This window comes from Mustelus asterias, chromosome 1 (genome assembly GCF_964213995.1).
Source record: "Mustelus asterias chromosome 1, sMusAst1.hap1.1, whole genome shotgun sequence".
Taxonomy (NCBI): domain Eukaryota; kingdom Metazoa; phylum Chordata; class Chondrichthyes; order Carcharhiniformes; family Triakidae; genus Mustelus; species Mustelus asterias.
This window is the reverse complement of record NC_135801.1, coordinates 117459653-117474614: the sequence shown is the minus strand read 5'-3', so window position 1 is coordinate 117474614 and position 14962 is coordinate 117459653. Positions and strand designations below refer to the sequence as shown.

At 42.5% G+C, this 14962-nt stretch overlaps 1 protein-coding gene across 2 annotated transcripts in view; it reads left to right on the top strand.

Annotated features, from left to right (window-relative positions):
• The window catches only part of dlc1 (DLC1 Rho GTPase activating protein), a 476263-nt gene that overhangs the window by 136907 nt on the left and 324394 nt on the right, over window positions 1-14962 (top strand). For both annotated transcript variants that reach the window (XM_078217495.1, XM_078217504.1), the window contains one exon: window positions 9871-10002. In XM_078217495.1, coding sequence (XP_078073621.1) covers window positions 9871-10002 — 132 coding nt within the window. The remainder of the gene's footprint in view (window positions 1-9870; window positions 10003-14962) is intronic.

Here is a 14962-nt window from a genome sequence, read left to right as displayed (position 1 = left end):
TTGTACGGAGCCTGGGCCGACATCGCTCCCTGCTCGGACGACTCTGCGACCTGCACTACGACGATCGCGACGGCAGATCAAGCCACCGGTTCGTCTGGACTTGTGATATTGTTTCCGCTTCACCCCCGTGTTGTTTTTTTTAAAAGGAAGGGGTGAATGTGGTGGACCTCAGTTGTGCCTTTGTCCTATATGGACCACCGTTGTGTGTGTTTGCCATACCTGGACACATCCCCTTCCAGTTTGGTTCCTCCCCTCAGCACCTAGTATAAAGGTGGCTGTCTCCTCCCCCTTGTTCAGTCAGGTCGGTTAATTGTTGGGATCTGCTCCTGATTCTGTTGTGAATAAAAGCCTACACTTATATTGGCATATCGGTAGTCTTTCGCCTTATTGATAGCGCATCACCTTCCAACAACTTGCCCACCACAGATGTGAGGTTCGCTAGTCTGCAGTTCCCAGGCTTTTCCCTGCAGCCCTTTTTAAACAAAGGCACAACATTTGCCACTCTCCAATCTTCAGGCACCTCACCCGTGATTATCGATGATTCAAATATCTCTGCTAGGGGACCCACAATTTCCTCCCTAGCCTCCCGCAATGTCCTGGGATACATTTCATCAGGTCCCGGGGATTTATCGACCTTGATGCGCTTTAAGACTTCCAGCACCTCTTTCTCTGTAATATGTACACTTCTCAAGACATCACTATTTATTTCCCCAAGTTCCCTAACATCTATGCTTTTCTCAATAGTAAATATTGATGAGAAATATTCATTTAGGATCTCACCCATCCCTTGTGGACCCGCACATAGATGACCTTGTTGATCCTTAGGAGGCCCTACTTTTTCCCTTGTTACTCTTTTGCCCTTTATGTATTTGTAGAAGCTCTTTGGACTCTCCTTTGCCTTATCTGCCAAAACAATCTCGTGTCCACTGAGTGATGCCACACTAAATGTCAAGGACAGTCACTCTCATCTCACCTCTGGAATTCAGCACTTTTGTCCATGTTTGGACCAAAACAGTAATGCGGTCAAGAGCTGAGTGGCCCTGACAGGATCCAAACTGAACATTAGTGAGCAGGTAAGTGCCACTTGATAACACTAACGCCTTATCCTTTCCTAATGATCAGGAGTAGACTAAAGGGGCAGTAATTGGCCAGGTTGGATTTGTGCTGCTTTTTGTGTACGGGACAAATCTTGGGAAATTTTCTACGCTAGCAGGTAGATGCCAGTGTTGTAGCTGTTCTGGAACAGCCTTGTTAGTGGCATGGCTAATTTTGGAGCACAAGCTTTCAGTACTATTGCGGGAATGTTGCCAGGGTCCAGAGCCTTTGATATCCATTGTTTTCTGCCATTTCTTGATATCATATGGAGTAAATAAAATTGGCTGAAGACTGGCATTTGTGATGCTGGGGATCTCAAAAGGAGGCCTGAATCGATCATCCACTGGACTGTTCTGGTTGAAGATGATTGCAAATGCTTCAGTCTTGTCTGGTACACTGATGTGCAACCCACATCATTGAGGATGGGGACATGAGGCAGGATTCTGCAAGCGGAGAGGTTGGCGTTGCAGCCAAAACTCCATTCAGTCTCAGCGGCACCAGAGAAGCATGGCCAAGAATGAAGATGGCGGTTTTTGGTGCGGATCCATCGTTTATCCACCTTGAGGCACTCTCACAGGGAAGGAAGGAACCATTATTCAGGTAGGGTCAAGCAGACAGGCCACAGCATTCAAAGAGGAATGAGCAAAGAGCAATGCCTTATCTGCCAAAACAATCTCGTGTCCACTGAGTGATGCCACACTAAATGTCAAGGACAGTCACTCTCATCTCACCTCTGGAATTCAGCACTTTTGTCCATGTTTGGACCAAAACAGTAATGCGGTCAAGAGCTGAGTGGCCCTGACAGGATCATTGCTCGGCCTTCACTTCTTAGTATGGTCCTGGTCTTTTTATATTTGTTGTAATTTTAAGTCGCATCAAACATTAGTGTTTCTTGCAGGTGTATTTCTGACCAGGCCATCTTGCTGGTAATGCAATCAAACATAAGTTAAGCCATTGCAAACTTAATAATTCAATATGTCTCACTCAGGGCCTGAGCAGGACATCACCATGTGTCCTCAGTGCACATGAAAGGGAAGGAATTAGCACAGGAGCTGGCAGAACACATAGTACTTGGTTAAAGTCCAGAATCCATCCGTCACTGCTGAAGCAAAAATCAAGAGCAAATTCAGCAAGGAAGAGAATGCCAAATGCAAAGCATATGTTGCACAGAGTTCACAATTATGTATAGCAGAAGAATAAAGGGGAACTCTTCTAACAGACAATCCCCTCTCTGTTCTTTCTTACAAGTATCTGTAGTGTTCTCTTGTAGTCATGGAAGTGAAAATAATTCAATTATTGATAACACTTTTCCTGAACTGGGTTGGGCTATAAAAGGGTTTGTCATTTTCCTGCAAAGTTCGGCATTTCTGAGGTAATTATTCTTAACATTTAAACATTCAAGGAACATAAGAAATGTAATATTGGAAACTCTTAGTAAATGGGAGCAATGTTCACCATTGTCAATATAATGTTCAAAATTATTTTTATGTGACAGGGAATCTGTTTTTAGAAAATACACTGTCAGCTTATCTTACCATGTGGGGAAAATTTTGCTCTTAACAAATTCTCCAACATTTCTCCCACTGACACCTCATGGTAATGTAGGAAAACAGTGTCTTGTTGGAATGAATTTTGCAAACACACTAATACTGTGATTCCAAAGTAACAGAGCATTCTTAGAGCAACAATACTAAAGCTGCAAAATAGTTTAGAGAAATAAATCTGCTGCAGCCAACCCAATGGTTCAATTAGTTTACTTTGCGAACAGCTAAGTTATACAGATCAGAAAGATCCCTGGCATAACTCTTGGGGCATGGCATATTTGCTGATCTCAGCTCAAAGAGAGATGGGGCAATGGTTGCACATGATTCCTAATGACCAGAGTAGGAGAATTGATGTGGGTGAATGTAAGGATCAGGATCATGCCAAGCTCAACTATTACAGTTGCATTCCTGCCGACACCTACTATCCAGACTCACATTTTAAATAGTGGCCATGTGATGAGATGCTCATTGGCTGTTCACAAGTACCTTTGTAACAAATTCAGGAGAAGAGGGATGGGAGAAACATTAGCAAAAAAACATACATCATATGATCTATGAAAATGGATTTTTATTATTATCTTGCTGCCCCTGTGGCTTGTATAAATGCAGTGGGCTCAACAATGCTCTGTCAGGAAAGTGCTAGATTGCTGCTACCTTTGACGTGCCTGTGCTCAGTTCACTGACCTCAGACAGGTAGCTGTGGTGATGCTACAATTGGCTTCAGTGTGGTCAGATTGGGGAGGGAGGACAAGAGCCTGAAGTTCTTGCTTTTAGTAGTTGTTCCTGCTGCAAAGGTTGAAAGTTACAGGATATAAACAACAAAAGTGAAGTAGTCCACACACCTTCCAAATAATTGTAGACAAAAATATGAAATCATAGAATGAGTTGATATTCATTTTTAACAAGGTGCAATAAACAATTCAACTATTTTAACAATAAACTAAAAGAGAAAAACAAACCAATAAATTCTGTCAACTAATAATGAGTTGAGAAGTTATACTGGACTCGAAACATTAACTCTGTTTCTCTCTCCATGATGTTGCCAGACCTGCTGAGTTTTTGAGTGCGTTTTGCTATGTTTCCGATTTCCAGCATCTACAGTAATTTGCTTTTATGATAATGTTTCTCTTCTGCCTCTCCCTCTCCCTCATTCCCGACCCTCTCCCTCTTTTTCTCATTCATTCCCCATTTAATGACTGCGAGGAATTGATGAATAACCAGGCAGATAAATGAACAGGAAGTTTATTTTGGAAAAGCAACTCTATACACAGGACAGCAGTAAGAAAGCTTGTAAACTCAACGACTCCTGGACTCCAACTGTCAACCAATCACCGCTCCGTGGTTGGCCCCATGGGTCCTGTGACCTTGATAAGAGCCCCACCCCCTGCAAACAAAGGGGCATATCACCACATCCCTCCCCCTTCAATTTCTTAATTCATGTTTTACAATAACAAAACTATTTACAATATTACACAGCGGGGTGGGTGGGGAGATCTTAACACAGGCTCTCAATAAGGGAGACTATCTGCAGAGTTTCTAATTCGTTGAGAGCGTCACAATTCTTTAACAGGTGCTTCATTAGTTAATGTAGCTTCATCTGAAATGACAGCAGGAAAGTTGTCAGTTTGCACACGTGCTCTAGTGCCAGGAGCTTCTCCAATAGCCACCAGAATGTTACACCATCCCTCCTCAGGGTTACTGGATTCGCTGGCACTGGCAATCGCTGGAGTCACACTAGCGCGTATAGCAGGGTCAGATTGCTCACTTGGTACTGTGCATGGTCTCTACTCAGGTGGTCCACATGCTTTTATCATTGTCTTCCCTTGTCTGTCAACTACATATGACACTGGACTTGTCTTGGCCACGGCCATCCCATGCACCCAATTCGCACCAGTATTGAAATTTCCTACACAAACTAAATAATTTACCTGAAAAGCCCTCTCATCCTTGGTGGAGTCATGATATCTCTTCTGTGCATCTTGTTTTGCCTCTACCCTCCCCACCAAATTTTGAAATATTAGATCGCGTTTAGTTCGAAGGCGCTTCCCATGAGCAATTCAGTTGGAGTAACTCTTATAGTGGCTTGAAGAGTTGTTCTGTATGCTAGAAGAAAATGAGCTATTTGAAGTTGTAAAGGCACAGAGGACTTTTAAATTGCTATTAAAAAAAACAGTCTGGACAGCTTTTTCAGCTGACCTGTTTTGAGGCCGTGTGATAGGGGGCTGTTCTTAGTTAGTTAGTTTATTATCTCTGCATATCCTGACAGTCCAGTCCAATTCAACAACAGGAACAATGGGCCATCCCACTTAGAAAACTACACAGGCTTAATTATTCTCAACTCCTCCAGCCACTTGAGCTCAGCTTCTACTTTTTCATGTAAAGTATAGGACACTAGATGAGCTCTGTACAACTTGGGTGCTACCTTAGGTTCAACATAGATCTTTGCCTTGATATCTTGCCCAATTTGTTCTGCAACACTTCTTCGTATTTCCTTAACATTCCATGAAAATTTTTACCAATGCTGAAAATCTCCAACCAATTTAATCGGATCTGATAGAGCCAGTCTTGGCCAATGAGATTGGGCCCTTGGTCCTTGACCTTGATGATTGGCAACTGGGCTGGCTGATTGATGTTGGTAGGTTACTATGATGTGGAGATGCCAGCGATGGACTGAGGTGGACACAGTAAGAAGTCTCACAACACCAGGTTAAAGTCCAACAGGTTTATTTGGTATCACAAGCTGTCGGAGCACTGCCACTTCATCAGGTGAGTGATGAAGGTTACTGGTGCTGCTGTAGTACCGAGTATCTTCAAGGCTTCTCCAGTGTACGTGGCCAGCCTGGCTATTGCGCTTTTAAATTTAAGAGGCTGAACCTCACCTTGTAAATATGGATACGTCTGTTCTCTTATGATAGTCATGGCTGTGGAGATGCCGGCGTTGGACTGGGGTAAACACAGTACTGGGGTAAACTGGGGTAAACTGGGGTAAACACAGACTGAGTTAAACACCAGGCAAGACTGTTCTCTTCCTGTTGGGGAGCACTTCAGCGGTCACGGGCATTCGGCCTCTGATATTCGGGTAAGCGTTCTCCAAGGCGGCCTTCGCGACACACGACGGCGCAGAGTCGCTGAGCAGAAACTGATAGCCAAGTTCCGCACACACGAGGACGGCCTCAACCGGGATATTGGGTTCATGTCACACTATCTGTAATCCCCACAGAGTTTCACTGGCTGTCTTGTCTGGAGACAATACACATCTTTTTAGCCTGTCTTGATGCTCTCTCCACTCACATTGTTTTGTTTCTTAAAGACTGGATTAGTTGTAAGTATTCGCATTCCAACCATTATTCATGTAAATTGAGTTTGTGTCTTTATAAGTTCTGTTTGTGAACAGAATTCCCACTCACCTGAAGAAGGGGCTTGCAGCTCCGAAAGCTTGTGTGGCTTTTGCTACCAAATAAACCTGTTGGACTTTAACCTGGTGTTGTTAAACTTCTTACTCTTATGAAGTTACAGAGGCTCCTGTATCCTCCTCCATTTTTAGTAGTCGACTGTTCACCATTAATACAATTATAATTGGGGTTTACTTGCTCGCTTTAGCATCACTCACTCTGTAAACCTCAGATTCTTTTTGGAGTAGTTTTCTAAACTATGCACCAAAGTCGTATATTTTTTTGTTGTTGGCCCTTGGTAGGTTTTGTTGGCTCTGTAGTTGATCCTAATATGCCCCCTCCTGTTACAGGCAAAACAACTTGCATCTTTAGATTTACACCTCTCCTGGAGGTGTTTTCCCTCGCACCAGTAGCATTATTCTCGGTTCTTGGACTGCAGACCGGACTTTCTGTATCTCTGTCCCTTATTTTGTGCTTTGCTCTTTGATTCATGGCTTTCAGCGCCCTTATCCCTGGCGCTACGACTCCGAGGTTTCCCGCCAAAGTTGGTTGACCTAGCCTAGCTGCATGCTTTGTAACTCTAATGCACCTTTGTCAGTGCTTTCTGTAGCCTGAGCAATCTCTAACGCTCTTGTCAAGATAAGTTCTGTGTCTGCTAATGGTTTTTTTGTATGGTGAGGTTATTCATACCACAAGCCAACCTATTTCCTAACATTTCCTTTGATGTTGATCCAAATTCACCTTGTTCAGCTAACTTCCTTAACCTTGCAATGAGCGCTGCTAAGTCTCCCTTGGGTTTTTCACTGTAAAATTAAATTTGTTTGGCTGCATTATCACCAATAGTTTTGGGTGATAGTATTCCTTGAGCAGTTCAACCAGCTGCTCGAATGTTTTGGTATCTGGGGCTTCCGGAGAAACCAGACTTCAAATTAGATGATGGGTGGGATTTTCCAGCCGTGCGTGCCCCAAAATTGGAAAATCCCGCCTGAGGTCAACGGACCTTTCCATGGTCCGCCCCTCATCCCATATGATTCCCATGGTGGGCAGATTGGGAAAATTCATCCCAATAAGTCTGAGCTCCCACAGACTGTTAGGAGGATTACCTTCTACTTTTCCACTCGCCGATTTCATTGGCCCTAAAAAAAAATCAGAGACACTCCACATATTGGATCCACTGCTCTGTTTCAAGGTCAAATGGTTCCAACATCCCAATTAAATTCATTTTGGCACCCAAGTTGTTGCAGTAGCATTTCTTAAAAGGGCTGTGATTCAATGACTCTTCTGCCAACTTATAGCAGATGACGGAAAAAAGTTCCACTTTACCTCATGCAATGACTGTGAGGAATTGACGAACAGTAAGGCAGATAAGTGAACAGAAGATTTATTTTATATATAGGACAGCGATAAGACAACTTAAACTCAGTGACTCCCAGACTCCAACTGTCAATTCCAAGTGTCAAACAATCATCTCTCCGCGACTATCCCAGTGGGACATGTGACCTCTGATAACTCTTTCCCCGCGCACCCCCCCCCCCCCCCCCCCCCCCGCCCCATCGCCACAACGGGGCACGTCGCCACATCCCATCTTCCTCTGCAATTTCTTCATGAAAGTGACATTACCTGTTTCACAATTCACATAGTTTGTTTTATTCAGTTTGTGCTCAATTGAATTGAAAGCCAGGCGTAAAAGACAATATTTCAACTGAGCCTTCTTTCAGGATATCTCCTCCATGTCATTCTACTCTCCACTTCCTCATCCTCGTTGGTCATCCAGACACGGTGTGGCATTCCATCCTGCCATTTAGACGAGGCAGAAGCCCCCAGAGGGTGGCTCTGTATGTAAGAGGCATATGACAATTCCATGTAATCAATGGTTAAGGCAGCCTGTATATGGCTAGGAGGGGTGGATGTTTCACAGCCATATAAATTGCAGTGTTGCAGCCCTATTTCCCTGATCTCATGAGGTTGTGGCTCAGTTTCTGGCTACATCTTCTCATCTTTGGCCCTTTGGAGTTTTGGAGCTGGCAGATTTGGGGACCTCATCATGGGATTGTTCTTGGATCTGGTCAAGGTGGCCATCAACAGCTCCAGGCAACAAATGGTCAAAGTGTGGTAGGGGGGAGTGGGGAGGGCAATTCATTCAGCCCAGGTGCCTGCTTCTCTTCTATGGCTACGTCCACACCCTGGTGTCCCTGGAGAGAGAGCATGTAGTGCCTACCAGGATACTTCAGGTCTTCTGAGACCTGTGGGCACACCAGGCATTGGAGGGCATCACCACACTTGGAAATGTCACTTTAATCTGATTAGCTAAGTTTCCTTTATATGATTTTTGTTTGTCATGGTACATTAGTGGTGGCTTTTTAAGAAAGTGCGCTGAGCTTCTCATTATTACCAACATTCAGCATGGACCATAAAAAGGTATAAAGGATCTACATGCAGCTCAGCAAATGTTGGGCACCGATGCTATGTATGTTCAGTTCACATTAGAGACTCCAATTACAGTCACATCTTACTGGGCCCCACAAGGACTAAGTAATAAATAAAAATCTAGCTACATACTAACATGCCCCTACAAGATAAAAAATGGAGTTGTGTTCATTGCATGTATTTGATTGTGTCCCTTGACTGCATTTAAATGTAATACTTGTCACAATTAAAACAGTTTACCATCATTCACTGTCTAGAGGCACACCAGAAGACCAGTTGCTTGAGTGGCGTACTAGGTATTAACTATATACCCTAACAATAACCAGTACCTTTAGGAATATCCAGGAGCAAACTAAAAGTGGGAAATAAGATCACTTACCATAACAATCTAGCTGCTGTTCTCACAATGTTGTAATTCTCAAAGAATTGTGTCCTCATAAGTGGAACGTGCTGTTAACAGGACTTGATATGTTGAGATAAATTCTCCATTCTGCACTTCGGAATTGGAATAAACAGAACTTGCAAAAGACACATACATTCTGCGGGAGTCCCTCATACAGAAACTGTTTCCCCCAAACCCCCACCAAGCCGCAGATGTCGGAAATATGTCAGCTAACTTGTGCACAACAAGTTTCCACAAAAAGCAAGATGATCATGCCCAAATAATCTGCTTTTGTGATGAGGGATAACTGATGGCCAGGATACCAAGCATATCTCACTGTTCCTCTTTGAATTTTTCTCATGGGATCTTTTATATCCACTTGAGTGAGTGGGTAATAAACCCATGCAGCAGAATAATACAGGAAAGTAGTAATAATCTCATAGATTTTCCCAAAAGTTCAAGATTTGACACTGACAAAAGCCTTTATAGTGAACTACACTCCTTAGATTAGCCATCCAAATTTTAAGTTCAAAATGTTCACAAATCTGTGATTAAAATGAAATTCCATTGATGATGCTTTGTTTTTAAACTATTCGTGTTATACTTCTGATAAATTTTGCTCATTCTATTCTCAATAGACAATACTTAATGCTGAAGCAACTTCTGAGAATTCCCCCGTTATTCCATCTGTGTTTTGTGTAAGCAGTACGTACGGTCACTACCACAATGAAGTTTCTTATACAAAGCATTTCCAAAACAATTATGGCAGTCAGATGATGTGCAGTATTTCAAAATCACATCCCGAGGTCAATTAGAGACATGGGATGTGATTGCGAGTCACTGACATACTCATTTTTGAGGAGTTACAATACACAGTGACTACACTTCAAAAGTACTCCATTGGCTATAAAATGCTTTGGCACATCCTGAAATCGTGAAAGGTATTAAATAACTGCAAGTCTTTCTTGTTTTATTTTATTATTGTTTTGCAAGGGTTAACATTATGATGTTTCCCACGGTCTATTGGCAGGAGTTGGAGTCTGATACAGAGAATGGAGCAGATGTGATTGCAATCAGTCAAAACCAGAAGGTTCATCTTGTGCACTCACCACTTGGATCCACATCCCCCATGGCAGGTCCGGGGGCTAAACCAAAGGCTGGGGTAGGTTTGGAACATTTAAACAAAGCAAATAATTCATAGAACAGACAGGTGGTTATAAATTGCAGCAATCTTTATGCTAAGAATGTAGCTTTATCAGTGCTAACTTTTTTCCAAAGGGCCATATTTTCTTTCGCCTGATATTTTCAGTGAGAAAATGCAGAAAAAGTGGCCTAATGTTGGTAGAAAGCACATACTATGTTTTACTTGTCAAGACCTTATTAGGGTAATTGATGATAAACTCATGCAGTCATCCACAGCCGCAGAATCAAATCACAAATAAAAAAATTTCTAAGTCAGATTTGGCACAGGTAAGTTAAATGAATGGTTAGTTAAATGAATGGTTAGTATTAGAGGAGAGCATCTGGTGTGGTCACTGATTAGTGCACCTCAATAAACAACCAGGAGAACAAGCGGACATTGATGGCACATAACTCCCAGCAGATGCTCTTCCAAGTTGAGTCAATTAATCAGGCATAATGGAGGATTAGGGCTTGGGAAGGCTCAGGCTTACAGGGAAGATCTAACTATGGTAGATCATTTGAACCAGGGTCCTGCAAGAAGAGTCAGCCATCAACCTTAGATTATCGTTATTGTTCTCAACTGGGTGCCATGGCGGTTAGCACTGCTGCCTCGCAGCGCAAGGGATCAGGGTTCGATTCTCGGCTTGGGTCACTGTCTGTGCAGAGTTTGGCACGTTCTCCCCATGTCTGCGTGGGTTTCCTATGTGTGCTCCAGTTTCCTTCCACAGTCCGAAAGATATGCTGGTTAGGTGCATTGGCCATGCTAAATTCTCTCTCGGTGTACCCGAACAGGTGCCAGAGTGTGGCAACTAGGGGATTTTCACAGTAACTTCATTGCAGCATTAATGTAAGCCTACTTGTGACACTAATAAATAAACTTAAACTTTGATGCCAAGGTGACCTTTCAAGAACTCACAAAGCCTACCACAAGAATACAGTCATTGGTTTCTTGGCATTCAAATCATCCACTGAAATAGTGGCATTTTGTTGCATGAATGGTGTGCAGATTATTCTGGTCCACAAGCCAAACTAACCATGATTTTTTTGATTGAGCAAAATTGAAGGAAGAATTATTCTGTTTGCTACATTCAACAATTTTACCAATTCATTGAAAAAGAATGTGTTGGCAATTTCACTGCACATACTCATTGCAGCTATTTTTCAAAATCCAATTTATTTCAGACAGCTTTATCCTCCAATGAATTAGAATGCTGCATTTAAGTTACTTAATTGACATCCATTTAAGTAAAAAGAACCCAGGGATACATAGACTGGAATTCTCCGATATTGTACATCCCTCCACCGCTGCCAATGAGAATGGAGAACTTGGCACTCAGTCATATCTCTATCCACAGCAGCGGGACTGGAGAATCCCAGCCGCAGGTGAGGTTGGAGAATTCCGGCCATGGGCTTAATAGTCTGTCTGAACATAGTTAGCCATTTATCAATCTCTACAATAATCTTCCAAATTTAAGAAAGCAAACAACAAAGGAAAAAAGTGCCACTTTTCCATAAAACGCTGCATTTAGTTAAAGTACATCCTTCTTCCATTGGAAGTCCAATGGCTTTCTTAACAATAGTATCGGCATGAGGGGACCAAGACAGGTTGTTGATGATCTGGACACCTAAAAACTTGAAGTTCTCGACCCTTTCCACTTCATCCCCGTTGATGTAGACAGGGGCATGTTCTCCACTGCTTCCTGAAGTCGATGACAATCTCCTTCATTTTGTTGACATTGAGGGAAAGATTATTGTCGCTGCACCAGTTCACCAGATTCTCTAGCTCATTCCGGTAATCTGTCTCGTCATTGTTTGAGATCCGACTCTTAACAGTGGTGGCATCAGCAAACTTGAAAATCGAGTTGGAAGGTTATTTGGCCACATAGTCATAGGCAGATGGTGGAATTTGAATTCAATGAAAAAAATTTGGAATTAAGAATGAAACCATTGTCAGAAAAACTCATCTGGTTCACTTCTGTCCTTTATGGAAGGAAATCTGCTGTCCTTGCCTTGACTGACCTACATGTGACTCCAGAGCCACAGCAATATGGTTGACTCTCAACTAGAGCTGGGCAATAAATGCTGGCCAGCCAGCGACACCCATGTCCCACAAATGAATAATAAAGAAGAATTCATGCAGATCAGATTGTATGCCAAGGTCCGTTCGTCTGATTCACTCCATTTCTGATTTTCTAACTGTTTTATTTTTCATTAGGTATACATGAAATTCATGTGAAATCTTAATAAATATTATCTCTTTTAGCTTTCATGTTCTTCACATTGTAGGTTTTACTCAGTTGTTTAAGTCCTGTGTATGTGAGAGTTTAGAGTGAAGCCTGCAGCCAGTACTTGGGGAGATATGTATTCTTGAATAATAATTCTATCATATTTATTAAAGTACAAGTTGTTGCTGTGGACTGAGGGCATCAGTAATTATTTCCCCGAAAGTCTGTCTCTCCCCTCTACTCTCCTGAAGCTGTTGTATTTTTCAAAGGTTTGGCTTCAAGCACACCAGCAGACCTACAGTAGCTAAACCAACTTGTATTTCCACCTGACCTTTCACATAGTGGAAGATAGCGAAGCCAATCCTTACCTGATACACACACATATTCACTAACTAGAAAGAGTCCCGAGACAGCAATCTGGACTCTGGCTGATTTTCCTCTTTCCTAAGGGTTCTGATGCCAATTTTAGCCTTCCAACTATGCTCCAAACATTGTCATAAATCCTACACGGACCAAACGTGATCCTTGTCACTTTGTGCTCAGCCAATGATGTTAACTAACCCATTAGTGCATTAGGAATGTTAGGAGGCAATGTTTCAACATCAAGGCGGCAGAGGCAGAATAGGCGTTACATGGGAAAGCCATTAATATTGCACCGAAACTTCAGCTTAAAGTACAAGGCAAAAATTGTTGGTTTTTGAACTGACACAGTGGGTTTGCAATCCAGCACAGTTTTTCCATGCAGGGTATGGATTTGACCAGGGGCAAACCTATGACATTAAAAAAGTATAACTAGTGCTGAAGTGAGTTGCATGTAAACAGCTCGAGTAAAGGCAGTAAACAAAACTGTCCAACAGAGTAGAGATCGAATAAGCATGCCTGGCCTGGAAAATAAACCGTGAAGAATTATCACATTTCTGCCTGAGTGCACGACTAGAATTTATAGTTTTGAAATTTACAGCAACTGAAGCTTATAGGGAGTGTTTGGCATGGATGAGTCTGAAAAGGTATCTCTTTCTCTTGGCAGGATTTGGTTTGTGATGAGCAGGGTTTGTAGAGATGAGTAATGACCCCATTACACTTTGATTACTACATTACCAGGGTTGCACTGACAAGGGGAAGAATTAAAGGCATTCAGATGTAGCCAGCTGTGTAATTTAATTTAACCTTTCACATTGTTCCTAATGTCTTGAATTATTTGCTCTCTGCTCCGCACCAGCAGACTTGGGTCAGACCACACAGAGGTGACAATCTGGAATGTCTGTCCAGTTTACAGTGGTGTTTTACCAATGAGAATTGAGAGCAGAAAATCTTGTTCATTTTACTTGGGGACTGATTTTTCCAGAGAAATTATATTTCTGTCGTGACAAGGAGTGCATTTATTTACCTGACAGATCCATTCTTTGATAAGTCATGTATCGGTGCTATTCAAGTGAAACAGTTTTTGAAAAAAAAGCAGAGTATTGCTGTAAGAATCACTGCTCACTGTGACTGGAGCCAAAATATTAGACAGCGTTTTTGTGCTTTTACAATGTCTTCTAATAGTATTCTGCTGATTACAATTCCTGATTGGATATAGATCCAACCACAAATGGAATGGTAAAGTTTACTTATTAGTGTCACAAGTAGCTTACATTCACACTGCAATGAAGTTACTGTGAAAATCCCCTAGTCGCCACACTCGGGCGCCTGTTCGGGTACACTGAGGGAGAATTTAGCATGGCCAATGCACCTAACCTGCACAAACCCGAGCACCCAGAGGAAGCCCACACAGACACAGAGAATGTGCAAACTCCACACAGACCGTGACCCAAGCCGGGAATCGAACCTGGATCCCTGGCGCTGTGAGACAGCAGTGCTAACTACAATGTCACTGTGCCATAAGGTGGGCACCAAACCGTCCCATGGTAATACGTTATGTATCCAATTGGTGATATTTTAGAAATATGTGTATCCAGTCACTGACTGTTTAGAAAAGTGTGTATTTAATCAATTGATGAGTGTAGAAAATGGGTTATTGTGATGGAATGTGTGTTTCAAAGTTTGTATTTTGTGAGACAAAATTGTAAAGGGAAACTGAGAAAGGAAACTGCCCCCCCCCCCACCCCTCCACCCACACACACACACACACACACACACACACACACACACACACACACACACACACACAGTTTCTTAGGAAACTATGACTGAGATTGGGAACCAATGTTTGGGTAGACTGAACCTGGCTGAAACCACATAGAAAGGAGACAAGGCCATCAGAAGTCAGATGAAGATGATCCGAGTGGTGCAGTATTGGAAGTGTGAAGGTGACAGAGACAAGATCCTGAAGCTGAGAATTGACAAATAACAAGTTTCTGCAGCTGTTTCTGCTATTGATAGATAACATTGGTGGCTCTATGCCAAGACTGTTATGCAGTAAGAGTTTTAACAACACCAGGTTAAAGTCCAACAGGTTTATTTGGTAGCAAATGTCATTAGCCTTCGGAGCGCTGCTCCTTCGTCAGATGGAGTGGAAGTCTGTTATCAAACAGGGCACAGAGACACAAAATCAAGTTACAGAATATTGATTAGAATGCGAATCTCTACAACCAACCAGGTCTTAAAGATACAGACAATGTGAGTGGAGGGAGCATTAAGCACAGGTTAAAGAGATGTGTATTGTCTCCAGAACAGGACAGCCAGTGAGATTCTGCAAGTCCAGGAGGCAAGCTG